This window comes from Micromys minutus, assembly GCF_963924665.1.
Source record: "Micromys minutus genome assembly, chromosome: 22".
NCBI lineage: Eukaryota > Metazoa > Chordata > Mammalia > Rodentia > Muridae > Micromys > Micromys minutus.
In genome coordinates, this window is record NC_137957.1 from 18,558,968 (window position 1) to 18,578,947 (window position 19,980).

General features: G+C 40.0%; 1 protein-coding gene across 1 annotated transcript in view; it reads left to right on the plus strand.

Annotated features, from left to right (window-relative positions):
• Positions 1-19,396, plus strand: part of TBC1D15 (TBC1 domain family member 15) — a 50,719-nt gene extending 31,323 nt beyond the window's left edge. Inside the window, exons 11-17 of the mRNA XM_080934952.1 lie at positions 804-920; positions 5,709-5,809; positions 8,952-9,051; positions 9,561-9,658; positions 14,946-15,062; positions 15,573-15,659; positions 18,082-19,396. Coding sequence (XP_080791078.1) covers positions 804-920; positions 5,709-5,809; positions 8,952-9,051; positions 9,561-9,658; positions 14,946-15,062; positions 15,573-15,659; positions 18,082-18,294 — 833 coding nt within the window. The 3' untranslated portion in view covers positions 18,295-19,396. The remainder of the gene's footprint in view (positions 1-803; positions 921-5,708; positions 5,810-8,951; positions 9,052-9,560; positions 9,659-14,945; positions 15,063-15,572; positions 15,660-18,081) is intronic.
• The last annotated feature ends 584 nt before the right edge of the window (positions 19,397-19,980 follow it).

The following is a 19,980-nucleotide window of genomic DNA, read 5'->3' on the forward strand; positions in this document are numbered from 1 at the left end:
AAATAGGATGAATCATTTTCTTGACTAGAGAGACCAGGTGCTTAAGCTTAACAGTTACTCAAATGAGAAGATTTTCGAGCCAAAGAGTAACTTGAGCTGAGTCTGTGGTTTATCAGCACATGTTGGTGATGCTTGCAGAATAGTTCTAGAGGGGCGGCAGCAGTGGGAGGACGGCTGATGAGGCAGCTCTAGTCCAGAGGAGGGGCGATGGCTGCGTGATGTGGGGGGGCCTCTGTGGAGTCTGAAGCAGCTGTGGGATGTGTCCTGCAACTCCGAGGTGAGGGGACTCGGGTAGAGGAGACGGCACAGTCTAGACTTAGTGTTCAGGGACCCTGAAGGTTTAGAGAGGAGCCAGGACCACCACCGTGGCTAGAATGGTGTCAGTAGAATTGGTGTTCAGTGTCAGTCACGGAAAGGAACGTGGTTCAGGAGAAGACAAGTGTGGGCAGTGCTGAGATGATCAGTGTGATTTTAAGCAATGCTTTGTGGGTTGGTGGGTGTGACAAGATGAGCCCGAGTTTAGGAGCAGCAGGAAAGGACTGGACACAGCACATGCAGGTTTGCAGACCTCTCAACAGATGGGGACATCGGAGCGGCAGACAGGTGATGGAGGAGGTTCTGTGCAGTGCCCAAGAACGCCACATGTGGAGATCAAAGGATAACTTTTTATGGGAATTGGTCCTCCGGGAATTTTTATTTCACTAATTAAAGCTGGACAAGGAGTAAAATTAATGAGAACTTTTGTGTTTGTTAGATAAAGCTTTATTTAATAATCTATTTTTTTAATGTGTGATTTTCTTTAGAGAAAGATGTCAACAGGACAGATCGAACAAACAAGTTTTATGAAGGCCAAGATAACCCAGGGCTGATTCTGCTCCACGACATTTTGATGACCTACTGCATGTATGACTTTGATTTAGGTGAGTTCCCTGTGTCTTGATTTAAATACAGTCCCCGTGTGCTTGCTTTAGAATTTTATAAGCTGACTTGAAGTGGTAATTGCTTTAGAAGCTGTAAGGCTCTGACTCCACAGGAGAACCCCCAGGTTGCACAGCTGTCATGGGTACTGTAGAATTATTTTAATTTTTTGAGAGAATCATAGTGATAACTTCAGGACATTACTGTATCCGCTGAGATAGTTTTAGGGGTTTGACCATAGCTTGCTGTACTTATTTTGATGAAGGTACTTACTTTTAAGGCCTTTTTATTGTTTGGTCTTGCTGTGGTAAGTGAATGTATGTAAAACTAAGGGACATAGGTGAAGATGGTGATGTTCTATTAATTTCTAGCTTTGAGAAGTTTCGAGAACCGGGGCAATGCTTGAGAGGTACACTATTATTCAGAGGACAGAAACACAAGCTGAGGTTAGGTACATCTCACCTGAATGCTTTGAAGTAGGGGGATTCTGTTCCTTAGCGTTTTGGATTTGAGAGCTTATCTAGAGGCAGGGGAGTAAAGATGCTCAGATTCCCTGGACTGGAGAACGAACCGTCTCCACTGTTTGCAGAGTGGTGAGGGAGGGAGTCGCCAGCCTCCCTGCTGAATCCAGCCAGATGAGCTGAGTCCATGCTAGTCACCAGTGGGGTGCAGATGGAGCCAGTTCTCCCTCACAGCAAACTTTGGATGTTGAGTGTGTACATAGACTACACTTACCCCTAATCTGCAAAGCCGAAATACATCAAAACCTGAAACTTTCAGCCCTTGATGAACTATTTGGAATAAGTATGTAATAAATGGAGCTGTTAGTTATTTCTTGAAGGTTAGGAATATCTTAAAATTAAAAAAACATTAAAATATGTGGAGATATTTTGAGAACCATTGTTTACGCTTTTATCGTTTTGGAGAAAAAGTGATTGCAACCCTCAGGAGTAGTGAGGATTATTCTGTGCATCCTACCAAAAAGGAGTTATTAGGACTGGTTAGGCTTTCATTGCTGTGAAGAGACATCATGACCAAGGCAACTCTTATAAAGGCAGACATTTAACAGGGGCTGGCTTACAGGTTCTAAGGTTCAGTCCATTATCACCATGGTTAGGAGCATGGCGGTACACAGGCAGACTTGGTGCTGGAGCAGCCAAGAGTTCTATATCTTGATCCGAAGGCAGCAGACAGAGATTGTGTCACATTGGATGTAGCTTGAGCATAGGAAACCTCAAAGCCCTCTCCCACAGTAACACACTTCTAGCAAGACCATACTTCTTATAATAGTGTGGGCCAAGCACTCAAACACATGGGTCTGTGGGGGCTTTCCATTTCAAACCGCCAGAGGAAGGGACACTGCAGGTTGGGGTGGGGGTGGGGCACACCATGACATAGATTACACCAAAACAACATTGGTTTTGTTTTGAGTGTCTTATTGTGCAGGTTCTGCCTGGCTTGGAACTTGATATGTAGATCAGGTTAACCTTAGCCTTTTAGTGATCCAACCATCCTTTGCTTCCTAAATACTGGGATCAAGCGCATATGCCATCATGCTGGGCATTAAGGAATCAGTATTTTTAAGCAGTGACAGAACTTGAGCTGGTTCTTTCTTTAACCATCAGCTAAGTATAAATAGCAGGTAATGCTCATTCCTGAGTTACTTCCATTTGAGTGGCTCCCAGATAGAGACTATCAGAAATAGTGTGTTCCAGTTTATGTAAGTAGAGCATTGGGTATCTTTTGGAGTAGTTGATTGGATACTCAGCATATTTTTAAGCTCAAAAGAACTTCGAGTTATAAATAACATTCTCTTCATTGTTTGTATTCTGGTAATGCCCTTGGTTGTGGTTCTCAAGGCGTCAGCCTCTTCAATGGCAGTGTACTGAAAATTAGAGAGCTCTAATTAAAATACAAAAGTAGAGCCAATCCTTTCTGCCATTCTATACTGAGCTTCATACTGAATAATTGCAAGTATATGGAATGACTTTCAGGTTATAAAGTTTTAATTTTAAATTTATAATAATAGCCTTTTGTGAAGTGAGGCTGTCAGTCCTACTTTATCAGTTTATTGGTTCAGAAGGTGATTCAAGGTTGAATAAGAAGAAAATAATTGATCCAGGGTTAGGGACTCTAATCTTCATTGTTGACTTGCATGCTTGCCTTTATGCCAGCAGCGCTCAGCCTATGGAGGGCCTGTGTATCACCCCACATTTCAGATCCGTACGTTACGATTCATAACAGTAGCGAAGTTACAGCGTGAGACACTGTATTAGTCACAGCATTAGGAAGGCTGGGAGCACTGCAATCCGTTGCCGTTGTCACATGCTAGCGCTGTAGAGTAGGACTGTTGCTTGAGCAGGTGGCATGCATTCACTGTCTCCCCTTTAGTTCTGAGATCGGAGTCCACATGTGGTTTTGCACTCTGCCAGGAATATGGTTTGCAAGATAATCTGGTGTCTGAAAATCCACTTATAACTAGAATATTGAGGAACTTATAGAGTAGAAGTAAAGAAACTTGGGCTGGAGACAGTGGTTAAGAGACTTCCAGAGGTCCTGAGTTCAAATCCCACAACCACATGGTGGCTCATAACCACCTGTAATGAGATCTGATGCCCTCTTCTGGTGTGTCTGAAGACAGCTACAATGTAATTATAATAAATAAATCTTTTTAAAAAAACTTCTATGTGAAAAGCAAAAATAACACCTTGTTTTTTAAGGAAAAAGTGTGATTTTTTTAAAAAATAAATTTTCTTTTTTACATTATAATTTTTCACCTCATGCACCATAGTCTCATTTCTTGGTCCTCTTGGATCTGCTCTTTGCTCTGGTAAACACTTCTCCAAACACACACACACACACACACACACACACACACACACACTTCACACTTCTTGTTCTCTTGGATTTGCAGTTTGCTCTGGCAAACAGATCTCCAATCTCTCTCTCTCTCTCTCTCTCTCTCTCTCTCTCTCTCTCTCTCTCTCTCTCTCTCACACACACACACACACACACACACACACACACACAGCATCTTGTCATGGAAGCTGCAGTATGTTACAGTCTCAGGGTCCACCCTGCTGTCTACATGGCTTCACTTGAAATGTTCATTGCAGTGAGTTGGTGTTCAGGGCTCTGGCTTTTTTGACCCCATCAATAATGGATCCTCACTGAGACTCCTCAGTTATCCTGTTGTTGCCTATATCGTGGAGATCCTGCATGTTTGGATCACCAGGACTGGCTCTTTCACAGGCCCCAACAGTTCAAAAATGATGATTTGGGATGGGCCAACTCGATCTGGTCCTGGGTGGCAGCTGAGTGGACAGCCTGCCAGGCTCTCCCTTATCTGCACCACCAGGGAGCGTTCTCAGCACTGTTCTGGCTAGGCCACACAGTGCTACCACTTGCAGAAGGCAGGGTCAGCTCTCAGGCCCTTGGGGCTGGCTCATGTGCTCCCATGCCTTCAGAGCCAGCTCCTCTGTGCTGCCCAGTTGAGGCACAGGGCTTACTCTCCCAAGTGCTGCAGCTTGTGAGGGGCTGGGCCAGCTCTTCTGTGGCATATGTGAACTACTTGTTCAGATAATCAAGTACTGTAGGGTCATAACTGAGAAGTAACTATGCTATCAAAGAAAAGGTTGTTTAAGAGACAGCTTTAGCTGCTAGGATACTAATAAGATGAATTACCGTTGCTAGCCTTGGTCAGTCAATACCAAGGGAAAAGGAAAAGCACTGGGTGATTACTATTTAAAGGTTTTCTGGTTGTTTGTGGGAGTTAGCCAGTGTGGTGCATGCTGAGGCGGTGACCTTTTCCAGTTCTGCTTTGCCAGTGTGTTTGTGGTACGCTGCCCCTGCTCACTCTGGCCTTGGGAGTTTTCTTTCTGGTATTTCAGTAATTTTTCTTGAAGGTTTTCTTTGCCTGCCTATTTCCTTTTCAGTGCCTATTTGAGTCATTTCACTTTCTTCCAGGTTATTTCTTCATCTCTTTCATATGATGCTTTTGTACATCTTTTTAAAAAACTATTTTTCATTAAGATATTATGCCATTTCCCTTCCCTCTGCTCACTCCAATCCTCTGTTCCCACCTTGCTCCCTCTAAAAATCATGGCCTATTTTTCCTTAATTATACTATATATGTGTGCATATGTGTATATAGAGATATATTGAATGAGTGAATACATAAACACAGCCTGGGTCCATTCAGTGTTGTCTGCATGTATATGTGTGTGGAGGAAAGAGTCCCTGGAAAAGTAGCCTCCATCTCTCAGTCAGTTGCCGGTTGTCTAGGGATGGGGTCCTGTGATACTGCCTTTTTCAGTATGTCAGCTGCTACTGCTGTCCTGGTTGAGATCTTGTGTGATAGCCGTATTGTTGAGATTTCATGAGCTTAGGTTCCCTGTTGTATCTAGAAGACAAAATCTTGCAGCAGAGTCCCTGGTCCTCTGGCTTTGAGCCTTAACCATAAGGAATTGTGTTGTAGATGTACTGCTTGGGATGAGTACCTCGACGGTCAGTTGTCCTCCATAGGAAATATATATATAGTTGTCCTCTGACCAAGGTGAGGGTTTCTGTGATAGTCTCTCTCAGTTGATGAGAGGCGCCTGTCTCTGATGGCCGATGTCTGCATTAAAGCACATTCTGGATATGTACCATGCCATGCAGAAACTAGATTAACATTTTTTTTATCAGTTTTTAGTTTCAAAGAAAAGGAATTTTCAGCTACATGATGGTGATATGCACAAAGGGATTAATAAAATTGAGGTTTTCTGAGACTTTTCTCATCTTCTTTTTAGGATATGTACAAGGAATGAGCGACTTACTTTCCCCCCTTTTGTATGTGATGGAAAATGAGGTGGATGCCTTTTGGTGCTTTGCCTCTTACATGGACCAGATGGTAAGCAGAGGGATTCTTTCCTATACTCAGACTGACTCTGGAAAGTTTGATTGTATTAGTACATAAGATTGATTCTAATATTTAGCTACTAGGATGGAGCTTGAAATGTTTACTGCATAATCTTGTTTTAATACGAAAATGGATAATAGCTGTTGGTAGTGTAATTATTGGGATCAGCACATGCTTCTGTTCTGTCAGAGAGCCATGCATGCCACCATAGAAAATTGATGAGTGGATGAATTCAGTTTTGTGAACTTCATACTAGTTTTAGAAACAAAGCTTAGCACCATACTAAGCAGTCTACTGACCTTCAGTGACTATCTTGAATCTTGTCATTATAATACCTGACTTTTCTCCACATGAGCTCTTTGGTGCACTTTCTTAGCAATCTATTCCCAGGAAGAATGCCGTCACAAACAGTGTCTAAAGATACATATTGGCACACAGTGCTTTATCAGTCATTGTTACTGTATCTCTGAGACATTAGTACAGAGCCATGATTAACAGATTAACTCAAGCGCTTAGAAAATGAATTAGGGTAGGTGAGAGGGTGTGGTGGGGTATGAGTTGGTCACTACATTGTTTCAAAATACAACAAATAAACTTGACACTAAGTCTTTGTGGCACATGCTGCACTGACTTGCTGACATGGCGTGACGACTCTGCCGTGCAGTCCCCTGCAGGAGTTGTCTGTGCTTTACTTTAACTCAAGGCTTCAGGAGACAGACTGCAGAGAACGTTTTCTTGGTTCTGTACTTGGCTTTCTTGTGTATTTTGTGTGTTTCCTTGAGTCTTGTCTATATTTTGAATCTATCCTTACCGCTCTTAGTTCTTCTTTTCCATATGGACTTGATAAAATTTATAGTTTTTAAATATTCTTATTGTTTATACTGTTAAGTTGGTGCATGTTTAAGTTAGTTCATTGCTTCGAATTGCCTTTGGATCATTGGGAAAGGTAACTTAGTCATAGAGCCATCTCCCTGCCTTTGTGATCAATTGATTGATTGGTTTTCCTACCTTCTTAGTTCCAGTTTCTCCCAAGTGCTCTAGAGACCTGAGGCATTTGTTATGAAAGGTCTGTACGACTAATGATGATCTCATAAAAGCTGTCCTCTGATGGTGTTGTTTATCCTTTTTTCACTAGTACCACTGTGCTCCCTGAAAAGGGCTCAAGTATTTGGTTAGTTTGTAGGTAGAATTTTCCTGATGCTCTGTGTGAAGTGGTTCATCAGAGCTTTGTAGAATAAATACATGAATTTTTCCCCAGTCTCTAGTTGTACTTTGGGTATATATCTCCAATTAATGTGATGAACGTACTGTGCATATTTTATTTGTAATAATTTTCAGCAATATTAATATATGTGCATGTATTTAGGTCTTATACATTGAGAATATTCTATAACCTATAATTTAGTCTTTCTCATTTTTGTTTACTAAAAAGTTTCAGTTTTTTCTATTAAGTTTCAGTTTCTTACTATTTTACAGTAAATGTCTTATGCTTTTCCATAGAGGAGGATCTAGTGATCCAGCTTTTATTCTTTAAAAAAAAAATCTCCTTTTTAGGCTTACTACTGTTTTTATAAAATGTGTTCCTGTGGAAGGCAGTGAGTGGCAGTCAGAAAGACAAGCCTGCGGCTGGACAGATGGCTCAGCTGTTAAATGCCTGGCTCACAACCAAAAATACAAGAAAGACAAGCCTGGTTGTGCTCTATGACCATTGCTTCCTGTACGTTAACTAACTCACTGTCATTTCTTGACTCCTTGTCTTTGATGGCTTTATTCAAATTGAGGGTTTTTATTTTTAACATTTTTGTACTTGTTGAACCTAACGCTCGCATTGTTACTTTAGCGATATCTGCACATTTAATACGTGGTTCAAGGCATGAGCGTGTTTCACGGAATGTTTGCAAACTGGGAGTGACATATGAGCTTTACTGAGGTCGTCGTCTATTTCCTTCTAGGTCTTCCTCTCTTTTCTCTGTTCCCAAGATCCAGTTAAGTTTCTTCTTCAGGAATGAGTATTCTTTTCAAGTGGACTCTACCAATTTCTAGATGCTTTATTTCGTGTGGTTTGGTGAATGATTTTTGTCCTTCCCAATAGCTGTCGGGTAACTGAGGAGAACTACACTCCAGAAGCTCGAGTTTATTTATTAAACTGATTCCTTAGTTCACTGAAGGGAAGATTTTACACCAAGAATGGCTTCTAAATTGAGAGTCTTGCTAAAGTACTATTGAGAAACTGAAGGGAGAGTGTGAAAAGTTTGTCTGAGGCTCTTTCTTCACTCTTGCCAAGTTGAGACATCCGAGTTAAAGGGTCAGAATGCCTGAGACGGTTTTGAGAGTATTTGTTTTAGGGCCTTTTGGCCACTTGTCTCTGTGTGACAGGGAACCTACTCAACCTTGAACACTAACCACATCCATTATCAAGCTTTTCACTTCCAGGAACTGTTTCTTTGTGGACTATTCAATCATATAGATAGAAGCCTAGTGTAACCTCACATATACCTTATGTTTTTTTCCAATGGCATTTCAGAATGTTTTGTTTAATACAACACAAATTTCCATATCTGCTCTGTATTGAATCTGCAACAGTGTAGGCCACAGCCTTTGTGCTTGAGAGCGAGTACTGCAGGACGGGTTGTTTCCTGTAGTCATGAGCACGGCTTTGACTCCCACAGTCCCTGTCCTTAGGAAACCTAAAAGGCAATTAGTTCTTTAAAGTAAGGTTTGTTTTAAATCTAAAGTTAGTTTTGTTCCATATTCTTATTTGAAGGAATAGTTAATAATGGACAAAACTTGGTAACTGTTTATGTCCCAGAACTTTTCTAAATGATTATGTAGCATAAGGAAGACAGTAGGCTATTGGTCAGTCTGCTGCTGCTGTTCCTGTATTTTTTTTTTTTTTATAAATCTAAATCAAATAAATACAGATAAGAAATAAACCTGGTTTTAGACCAAAAGTTTTTTTTTTTTTTTTTGTCTTAGTTTTTTTTTTTTTGGTTTTCATTTACTTGTTTTTATTTAGCATAACCAGTGCAGTACAGGGCCAGCATTTATCCTTAGATTATACTTTTTAGTTGTCAATGATCATGTATTTTGAAATAATTTATTAATATTGTATGATAATTATTTTCTTTTAAAGCACCAAAACTTTGAAGAACAAATGCAAGGCATGAAGACCCAGTTGGTCCAGTTGAGCACCTTACTCAGGCTACTGGACAGTGGCTTCTGTAGCTACTTAGGTAAGTTGAGTGAAGGCAACCATTCACAGCAGGCTGTAGGTTCACACCTCTAAGAATGTAAGAACTTTTTCAACCTAAAACAACTATTTGTGTATGAATGTTTGGATTGCAAATATCTGTATGTACTAAGTCTGTGCCTGTCTGATTCCCTGGAGCTGGAGTTATGGGTGGTAATGAGCCACTTTGTAGGTTTTGGGAATTGAACCCAGGTCCTCTGTAAGAGCAGCAGGTGCTTATAATTGCTGAGCAGTCTCTCCATGCCCATAAAGCAGCCTTTAAAGACAGAAATGCTCCATGGCTATTGCCTGAGTTCTTTGAAAGAGTAGAAGTGTTAAGATTACTTTGTATGGTTTTTGTCTTCATACAGCTATCATGAGCTGATCAACTGTAGTCAGACATATAAGGCTTCTAGTAACATAGACTGAGTAGATAAATTTGAGTTTGAGGAAGGTTCCTTGATTCTGACATATTAGCATAAGAATAAACCATGTATTTTTTCTTTTGTATAGAATCCCAGGACTCTGGATATCTATATTTTTGCTTCAGATGGCTTTTAATCAGATTTAAAAGGGAATTTAGTTTTCTGGATATACTTCGATTATGGGAGGTAAGTTCTTAATGTTTATTATGGAAAGAAACAGTTTATTCTGTGTAGAGTTGTACTGTATTCTCATAGCGTCACAGAAATTTCTGAGGCAAGTGAGCGTGAAAAATGTGTCTGTAGTCTTTAACAACTGATGCTCTAGGTGAAATTCTTAGTGTTTTGGTTTCTCCTTCAAAAACAGTACTGTGAGATTGGGGCACAGAACTACCTCAGGAAAGAGGATCATTTGCTACCTATACCCTTTACTTGGTAGATTTGAGTTTCTTTTTTATTTTTAAATTTATATTCTGTTAGAGCTTTTGTTATAATTAATTTTTTGTAGTCCTGACTGCAGTTTCTCCTCCCTTCTGCTCTGTTATTCATCTCCCTGCTCCCCATCCATACCTCTTCCCTTCTCAGCAAATGATACCAGCCAGCTTTGGCATATCAGTTGCAGTAGGACCAGGCTCATCTTCTATTGAGGTTAGTGAGGCAACCCAGTTAGGGAAAGGGGTTGAAAGGCAAGCAGTGTAGTCAGACAGTCCCAGCTCCCCACGTTTGGAGTCCCAGCTGAAGGCCCAGCTGCACAATGTTACATATACACAGAGGGCCTAGTTCAGTCCCATGCAGGCTTCCTGGTTGGCAGTTTAGTCTCTGTGAGACCCCATGTGCTCAGGTTAGTTGATTCTGTAGGTTTTCTTATGGTGTCCTTAACCCTTTTGACTCCTACAATCCTTTCTTCTCCCTCTTGCATAGGATTCCTTAAGCTTTACCTAATGTTTGGCTGTGGGACCTTGCATCTGTTTTTGTCAATTGCTGGGTGAAGCCTCTGTGATGTTTGTGCTAGGTTCCTGTCTGCAAGCATAGCAGAATAATGTGATAGTGTCAGGGGTGGGCTCCCTCCAATGGCATGAGTCTCAAGCTGGACCAGTCATTGGTTAGCCATTCCTTCAGTTGATGCTCCATGTTTACCCCTGCACATCTTGTAGGCAGGACAAATTGTAGCTCAAAGATTTTGTTTCTTTGAGGTTTTATGCAATATATTTTAATTGTATTCACCTCTTCCCCAGTATTTCCCAGGTTCAAATCCCCTTTTCCCTGCCCACCCAGTTTTGTTCCTGCCACCTTTTTTTCTTTAAACAAACTCTTCAAGACCAGTTTGTGTTGCCCAAATACCCTTAGTTTGTGGTCTTTCTCTATACTCTTAGAGAAACTTGCCTCTCCTTTTTACAGCAGCTATCAGTTACCAATAGCTCCACAGCTAGTGATAGGATTGAGTACTCCTTTCTCCATTCTGGGATTTCATCTGGCTTGGGCTTGCACAGACTGTGTGTTGTCACAACCACTGTAGTTGACATGTGCTTCTTCCCTGCAGTGTCTTCTTTGTAGCCTTCCACCACCTCTGGCTCATAAACTCTTCCCATCTGCTCTTTCACATGATCTATCCTTTGGACGGGGTGCAGTATATATGCTCCTATTAGGCCTGAGCTTTCTACTGTCTTGTCTCTTTCTCTCTACATCTTGGCCAGGTGTGTGCGTGTCTTTATGTTAATCACCATTAACTGCAAATAGAAGCTTCTCTACTGATGGTTGAGAGTCACACTGATCTATGGCTATTACACAATAAGTCTCTAGGGATTGGTTTTATATATACTATATCCATTTAGTAGAAAAATTAGTAGTACGGTCTCTTCTAAGACTAAGGCCTATAACCCATCTACCCATAGTTTCTTAGCCTAATGATGTGCTAGGTATGCATTACCTAGATCTACCAGATGACCTAGCTATATACACTGTTTTTCCGATATGCTAGGTAGGATTCTGTATAGAAATAGAACTGATAGAATGAAAAAGGTGGTGTGTGTGTATGTGTAGGGGATATTTGTTTATATAAAAATTAATTTTTTACAGTGGTTTACAAGCTTACAGTAGTTCAGTCAGTCCCACAAAGGCTAATTTCTGGTGGAACGGCCAAGAATCCAGTAGTTATTTATTCAGTTCCTAAGGCTGTCTTCCTCAGTTGTTTATTGGAATCCTTATGTTCTGATATGATCTGCTTTAGCAGTAGATTAGATGAACTTGTCTGTGAGAGTAAGGGCTAGCAAGCAAAAATGCAAGTCTTTTTTGTGTGTGTCCTTTCATGTTGGCTGCCACCAGAAGGTATGACCCCAATTTACAGTGGGTCTTTTTATCTCAAATGATGAATCAGGGAAATCCCCTGCAAGTATGTCTAGCTGCATGGGTTCAGTTGATTTTGAATGTAGTCAGGTTGACAGTCAGTTTAGCCCTCATAGGTATATACTCAAAGGACTCCGTAGCCTGCTTTAGAGCTGCCTGCTCATTCATACCCGTTGTTGCAAAGTGAGTTAAATATTCCAGCCAGCCCATAAAAAAGCCACACCGTCTAGGTATTTTATTTACAAGCTGTGAGCTTAGATTGGGCAGGTTTTGGGCTATTCTCACTTACATCCCAGCCATATGTCCTTTGTTACTACTTGCTGTTTCTCCTGGCCATGTGCTCTCATGGTCCACCTCTTTTCATAGTGGCTTTTTCCTCTCTTGGACCCTCCCATTTCTCCACCCCGGTCTCTACCTACAACCTTCAGTCAGGTAACTGAAACTCCACCTATCTCTTTAGCTTTTTATTGACCAATTAACTTGGGGAGTAGTGTTCTATAACATCACTTAGTGTACATGAAGTGTCTCCTTGTCATTGATGGAGGGCAACCAGATCTTGGGGCCTTGTATTTAGCATTGTAATACATAGCAGCACCCGTACTTACAATAGTCAGGAAATGGAAACAATCTAGCTAATAATCAGCTGAAAAATGAACAGTAAAAATTGTGGCATATTTGCCCAATGGAATATTATATAGCCATTAAGAAAATGAAATTTGCAGGTAAGTGGATGCAAACTGAAATAGTTATTCCGAGTTAGATAACCCAGACCCAGAAAGACAAACTTCATGGATGCTAGCTTTAATATCAGATATGTGTGTTTCATTTGGAATGCCCATAGAGGTCAGGAAATTACTCAGAGGCTTTGGGGGAGGCACTTTAGAGCGAGTGGAGATAACATCCATTGATGTAAAGGGTTAAAAGGGAATAAGGAAACAGGAAGTGTTAGATGGGTTGGGAGTAGAGGGATAGTAGGGGAGAGGGAATAACATTTAAAGACCTTTCAGAAAACACACCTGGGTGTGGTGTGTGGTTGCATTTTAACACACAAGAACACATAGTTAAAATGGAATCCCTGCCTTGTATCCTAACTAGCTAACAAATGAGCCCAATGCCAGGATTAGGCTGCTTCTTTTGGAGTTGTTGGCGTCTGGGGTCCTGCAGGACACCCCCACCCACTCCCAAATATTCTAGCCATTAACTCTTAGTTACCCTCCAGAGTCACCACATTTCCAATCCTAGAATATGAGATCAAGCTGGTGCTCACTTGAAGGCTCCATTTCTACTGATAGCTAGCATAGTACCGGACGGTTACCTGCCCCGGAAGAGTTCATCAGTCATACTCCCCTGGGAACCCTGTCTAGCAAGACATGGCCTCTGCTGCAGTAGTGACCCAGACATCATGTGCTACTTTCTCATTGAATTAAGACTTGGTTTTATAGAAAACTGTGCTATAATTTGGGTTATAGGCTGAGGTATCACAAAAGAGATGGCTTGTGTTTTCCATTTTCAAAGTTATAGCACACTGCTAACTTTATAGATATATTTTCTATCTCTCTCTCTGTATATATAGATATATACATATTTATATATCTATATAGAGAGAGATAGATACATATATTAAGCATATTCTGCAAATGCAGCTAACTTCTTTATTTTAAGAAAAGTTTAGTTAGTTCTCTTTAGTTACTACCCCTGTTCTGTTTCTCTATAAAGGGGATTCATTATTCTTTTTGTTTTGGTTGTGGGTCTCTCTTTCATTTTGTGCTTAGGATAACTTTTAAGGGGAAATAGAAAGTTACTATTTTTATCACTATTTGTCATGAGTATATGTTAACAGATCTAGCATACTTTTTAAACCTACAACATTAATATAATAGCTTACTAGTGCTATAGCTTTATACAAACTAAGAAATGATAGGCTTTCTACCGAATGTATTAAGAACAACGTTCAGTGGAATTCCTTTTATAGGTGGGAATTGTTTCCCAGGCTACCATTAGAGAGAGCTGTGTGCTAACTGAAGAATATTGTTTTGAGCTGCTTGTGTCCTGCATGGATTCATACTAAAATGTGTATCAGATTTGTGCAGTTAGAACCTGAACTTTTTTTATTACAGTTTGTTTTCATACAATATTTTTATTCGTGTTTTTCCCTCCCATTACTTTTTCCAGAATCTCCCCATCTTCTCTACCCACTCTTTCTCACTCTTTAAAACACGCAGACACAAACAAAACCTAGAGTTGTTTCTGGCAGCTACTCCTGGTCATGGGCCTGCTCTGGAGTGTGAACTTGAACTCTTTTAGGATGAATCAAAAGTACTGTGACCACTTAGCTCGACTAATTCCTAAATCTTTCTTTACGAAATAGTCTGAAACTTGGAGGTTAATTGCTTTGTAATTAAACTTCTCATATTGGGTTAACTTGACTTATTCCTTACAAAAGTAGAAACCCTTTCAGCCATGTGCTACTAGCATCATTTGTGTGGTTCTTTATTGGGGGAGAAAGGTCTGGAGTTTGCTGGCATCAGCCCATATTTAGGATAAAATGTAGCAGTTGCTCAAATGCCTATGTAGTTGGGTGTAAATTTTTTGGTAGCCCCTCCAGTTTTTGTTGGAATCAGGGATATTCTTCATCTTGAGTGACACACACACACACACACACACACACACACACACAAAAGCTGTGACACAAGGCTTTCACTATGCTCAGTGGAGAAGTATCTCTGGCTGTGTTTGCGCCTATGCACTATAATTAGTGCTTTTTAAGTTTGTAGGGTTCAGTTCCCTCTTAAATTTTTTAAGGACTGAACATTTGTGAGAAAGGTCAGGAAGTTCTGAAAAAATACTGGAAATGGATCTACTCTTTACATTTTATGGTCGCCCGTAGAGTATGGCCATTAGGAATGCTGCATTTTTCGTTGCTCTCTGTAGCTACTTCTGTGCCCACTGGAAGTCTGTCACATAGTAAACTTCATTTTGATTTCTTTATAGCTAAAGGTAAGACTCCTTCACTTTTCATCTGTAGAAAATTGAACCATCCCAACTAGACATGTTTATTTGAGAATTAGCATGTATCTTTGAAGAAATAATTTAGAATTGTTTTTGTTCACTGAGTAACTTACATTTTTTGTAGGTAATGTGGACTGAACTACCCTGTAAGAATTTTCATCTTCTTCTGTGTTGTGCTATTCTGGAATCAGAAAAGCAACAAATAATGGAAAAGCATTATGGCTTCAATGAAATTCTTAAGGTGGGTCTTCTCTCAGTGTAGATTGTGTGTTCTCTCTCTGGTGCTCCTCATGTACCAAGCGTTTCTTTGGAATGTTGTTGAATCTCATAAATAATTCTGCTTGTGTCCCTAACACCAAGTGATGGACTAGCATAGTCCAAAAGACTGACAGTTTGGTAAATACACATTGGTCAGTTACTATCCAGTGGCTATTTAAGAAAGAAAGGAAGTTCAACAAATGCTCTTTTATATAGTTTTTAAAAACAAACAAATTGCCTTTTGCTTATAACTGAATTAGAAGACTGGATGGCTGCTAGGTTTAATGTTTTGTGAGCTTATTAGCTATTCTTTGTCTTCAAAACTGAGTGTAATGAAAGATGTATTGGATTTTCGGTGGATTTTTAGTATGTGGATATTTTTATATTATGGGTATTATCTGCAGTGCAGTATAATTGGTAATAAATTGTTTATGTTGTAGAGTATAATAGAGCTTTCTGTTTTGATTATCATTCTCTTTTGTTGATTTTTTAGCATATCAATGAATTGTCCATGAAAATTGATGTGGAAGATATACTGTGTAAAGCAGAAGCAATTTCCCTACAGATGGCACAATGCAAGGTATACAGTGTTGCAAATAATTGCAATATTTTTCTCTTTCTAATCAGCTAAGATTTCCTTATAAGGAAAACAAAAGGCAGTCGGCAAATTGAGGGCAGAAACAAAGCTTTTATTTATTTACTTTTGTAAGTTTACCTCACTTAATTGAAAACAGTTGACTAATTATGCCAGATTGGAAACATTTAATTGGCAAATGGCAAAAGTAATGAGAATATTTCTACAACTGGAGGCTGGAGATTTTAAGTGGTAATACATTATTTAACTTAATGAATGTAACAAGATGTCTGTTTAAAACTGCAACATCCACTACCAAAAATAGGTCCTAGTCAGAAACAAAGGGATGGTAGTTTGTCTTACTGCAGTTTGATTTTTTAATCTGAATTTAAACCAAGTGATTATATAGTTGGCCATTTTTTTTTATTTTTTTTTTCCAAGTTTTATTTTTAAGCTCAAACAATCATTTTTTAAATTAAAGTTAAAAACTGAAGGACAGGCAAGTCGTAAATGTCGGCAGCTGCACAGAGGAGGGGGTGGAACAAAGGAAGGCAAGGCCTTGCTGTTTGCAGCTCCGAGGACAGGATGGCAGCAGCCTTTTGGGGAGGGGTTTCTGGAAAAGGAATCCTGATTGATCACAAAGCACACTTCCTGGCATCTAGAGGAAGGGGCAGGGGCAGGAAGGAAAGCTGCAGCTTTTTTGTTTCCTGTCCTGCCTGGCATCTGAGGGAGGGGTGACCGGGAGGAGGATAGTTGCAGCTTTGTGTCCTAAGCCTCAGAAACACAGGCAGGACCCAACCACACCCACAGTTCATAGGGACTGATAGAGCGTTTTCATTTTTAAAACAATTTTTGTTTCAGCTTTTGTATCTTAGTTGGTCTAGGGGGGGATGTTTGTTGGATAGCTAGTCTGTTTCAAAACCTGCTAGTGAGATTACTTTGGGTCTTTAAGGAACTAGTGTTTCCTGAAAAGATTGTAACTGTAAGGAGAGAGAAGGTAAATTGTAAATGTTAGAAAACTCATGAGATGCAGTGGTACATCCTTGCAGTTAGTCTCACCAGAGGATCATGAATTTAAGGCCAGCCTCAGCTGAGTTTGAGTTTAGCCTGGACTATGTGGGTTAATACCGTGTAAAGGCCAAAGCAAGCACACAGCAAAAAGTAGGTCCAGGGAGGTCTGCTGGCGTAGAGTGGTTTCCCTTAAAGGAAATAAAGAAATTGCTTTTGTTTTACTTTGATTCCATCGCTGTGACAAAATGCTGAGTAAAGCAAATAGAAGAGCCTGGGTTTTTCTCATCACACAGATCACATTCCATCATGGGGGGCAGCAGAGCAGGGGTGTAAAGCAGAAACCATGAAAGGGCATTGCTACCTCACTCAGTCACAGGCTCCTGCTTACTGATTGTGTCTGTGTGTGTCTGTCTGTCTGTCTGTCATGAGCATATGAGTGCAGATGTCCTTGAAGATGTTGTACAGAGATGTTGGTCCCTGTAGAGCTTGAGTTACAGGCAGTTATGAGCTAACACAGTCTCTCTAACTCCTTACTTAGCTTTCTTCTGTGGCCTGGTCCAACCCAGTCTAGGACCATTTGTTCAGTCAGGGCTGAGTCTTCCTACATCAATTAACCATCAGGATAACCCCCACAGACGTGCCTACAGGCCTGTCTGATACTGGCCAGTCCCTCAATTGCCAGTCTCTTCTCTCATGACTAGGCTCTGTCAAGTTGACATTTAAAGCTAACTAGGAAAATTCATGACACAAAATAGATGACTAAAATTTCATTTGGAGTAGAGAAAGATAAGATGATGTGAGAAGAGTATGTGGCACTTGCTGCCATTTCTTAGGCTCTGCCCAAAAAGTTACATAGCAACAGTGAGGTAGGAGCCTGGCTTGCTTATAAAAGGACTGTCTGGTGCCCCTCCCTTTCTCCCTCACCTCCCTTCTCCACCCTCCCTCTCCTCCTCCCTCTCCTTCTACCCTTCCCTCTCCCTCTCTCTTTCTCTCTGGTTCCCTCTCTGTCCTTCTCTGTGCCCCCTCTGACTCCCCCTCCCCAACCCCCTTGCTTATTACTCCCTTTCTCTTTCTCCCTCTGTTGCTCTAGCTCTCAAGAATCTTTCACTCTCTCCTTCCCTTCTCTGCCAACCCACATGTTCGCTGACCTCTTTCCTTCTTTCTCTCCCCTCTCTGTCCATTCTCTTTGCCTCTACTCCCTTCTCATGCCCCCAAATAAACTGTACCTCAGTGGGGATGCCTCAGCCTGGGTCTAAGGCACCTCCTCCCACTGCATAATGCTGCCACATTACAAGCGTCTCAGCACTTACCCAGTTAAAATGAACAGTCAGACTGTAGAGCCAAGCTACTATTAAAGGGTTATTTTGTGAGTTTTTTTTCTCAGTTGTAATTTTTATATTTGACTTTTTATTCTCAGGAATTGCCACAAGCAGTTTGCGAGATCCTGGGACTTCAGGACAGTGAAGTTACAACACCAGATTCTGACACTGATGAAAATGTTGGCACCCCTTGTCCCATATCTGCCTTTCCAAGTAGCACCTTGCCCATTCTTGCTGCCAGTGAAGCCAAAGAAGACAGTTCAGCACAGGCATTAGCATCCCCAAATGCCTCTAGATTAACACCTGCATGATCATTTGTCTTACATTTTTAAGAGATACTTTGTTGCAATTCCTTTTTAAGTCCACGAAAGGTAGACACAGTCCTGGTATTGATCATGCTTTAAGTTCAATGGAAAGACAGTGTACTGATGTTCTTGCATTAAAGCTTTACAAAGTTTTAAACTAATTATTTTTGTAGTTACTTATGCCAAATAGCCTCTCCTTTTCAATAACATTCCTTAGTATTTTTATAGCTAAGCACATTTTATTTTGTTGCTGATGAACTGGTATTGGATAAATACTACAAGTGGATGCTTTGGAAATTACGCACTTGACAAGCATTCACTGTGTTTACTCTTTAGTGGGCTTTGGACTTGATGAAATTAAATGTTGAGCCTTTATAAAGCATTCTAAGCTGAGAAGTAGATTGTTACTCAGTGATGAAAATTAAAATACAAACACATTTGGGTTCTCTATTGTTTACAACAATACTCAACTATTTATGCTGGTTGAATGTGATTTAAATAAGACATTTTTACCAGTTAGTAGTGGACAAAGAACTATTTCAACCTTGGCACCAGGATTGGCAGTATGTTTTTTTTACAAAGAACTTTTCTTTACTTGTATATATGCTATATTACATACTATTTATGAGTATAAGAAAGCATAGTCCTATTTTCTTTAACTGAATAAACTTGACTATTGATTTATATAAGCTGATTCAACAAAATTAATACATGGCTTCAATATAAGATCTTTTTCAAAACTATTTTCTTAACTGAACATTTATTTAATGAGACTACATTGAACCCTGTCTATACCTGGTATAAATCACTGTAACTTCTTTACTAATAATGTTTATTATCTCTCCTAATACTGCACTAATTGGTTAATCAGATCTTTACATTTTTAAAAATATTCTTTGCAAAAAGCTTATGTCAAAAATTTCCAGCCACTGTCAAGAGTCTCAAAGGAATATTTTTTTGTATATGAATGAAGCTGTTTTTACCATGCAGTGTTGCATGTTTTTAAGTTCTGTGGAATTACCATAACAAATTCCGTTTTAATTGTAATTTGTTAACTCATGTGCATATCATTAAAATAAAATCAAAGCTAAATTAGTGTTTTCAGTTACATTACACTTAGAAAACGGCTGGTTCTTCATCAGAAAGAGTGGACCTCAACGTGTCACAGTATCTCATTTCTTGAAGCCACCATTTGAGTGAATTGTGGAAGTGATAACAAGCCCAACAACTCCTTTTATACCTGAGCACTGCTGATCAGTGTGCAGCACTCGTGTGTCCTGAGGACGGTTATCTGAGTCACTGAAGCAGCTGTTCTGCAATGGTTGTGTGGATTGTTTTTTTTTTTTTTCTTCCCCAGAAAGTAAATGTACCAAAGGAACTTTTCCCCTAGCTGAGTATTAACGGACAGTCATGGCCCCAGAACTGTTAGATGTGGATTTTTAATATTTTGTGTTATCTCTTATCAGTTAATAATGAGTAAGCTCGTTTAGAAGAGTAAACTGCTCACAAGCGCAACATCTCCAGCCTTTCATTTCCTGCCATTCAGGAAATTGCTCAGAACATCTTGATGTCCTCCTTGTTCTTCCTGGACAGTGGGTGTTTGGACGTCTTTCTACGTAATACAATATCTGCTTCAGATTAAAGAAAAATTTAATATGTTTTATAAGTTGAACTTTGTCAAGTTCTGTTATG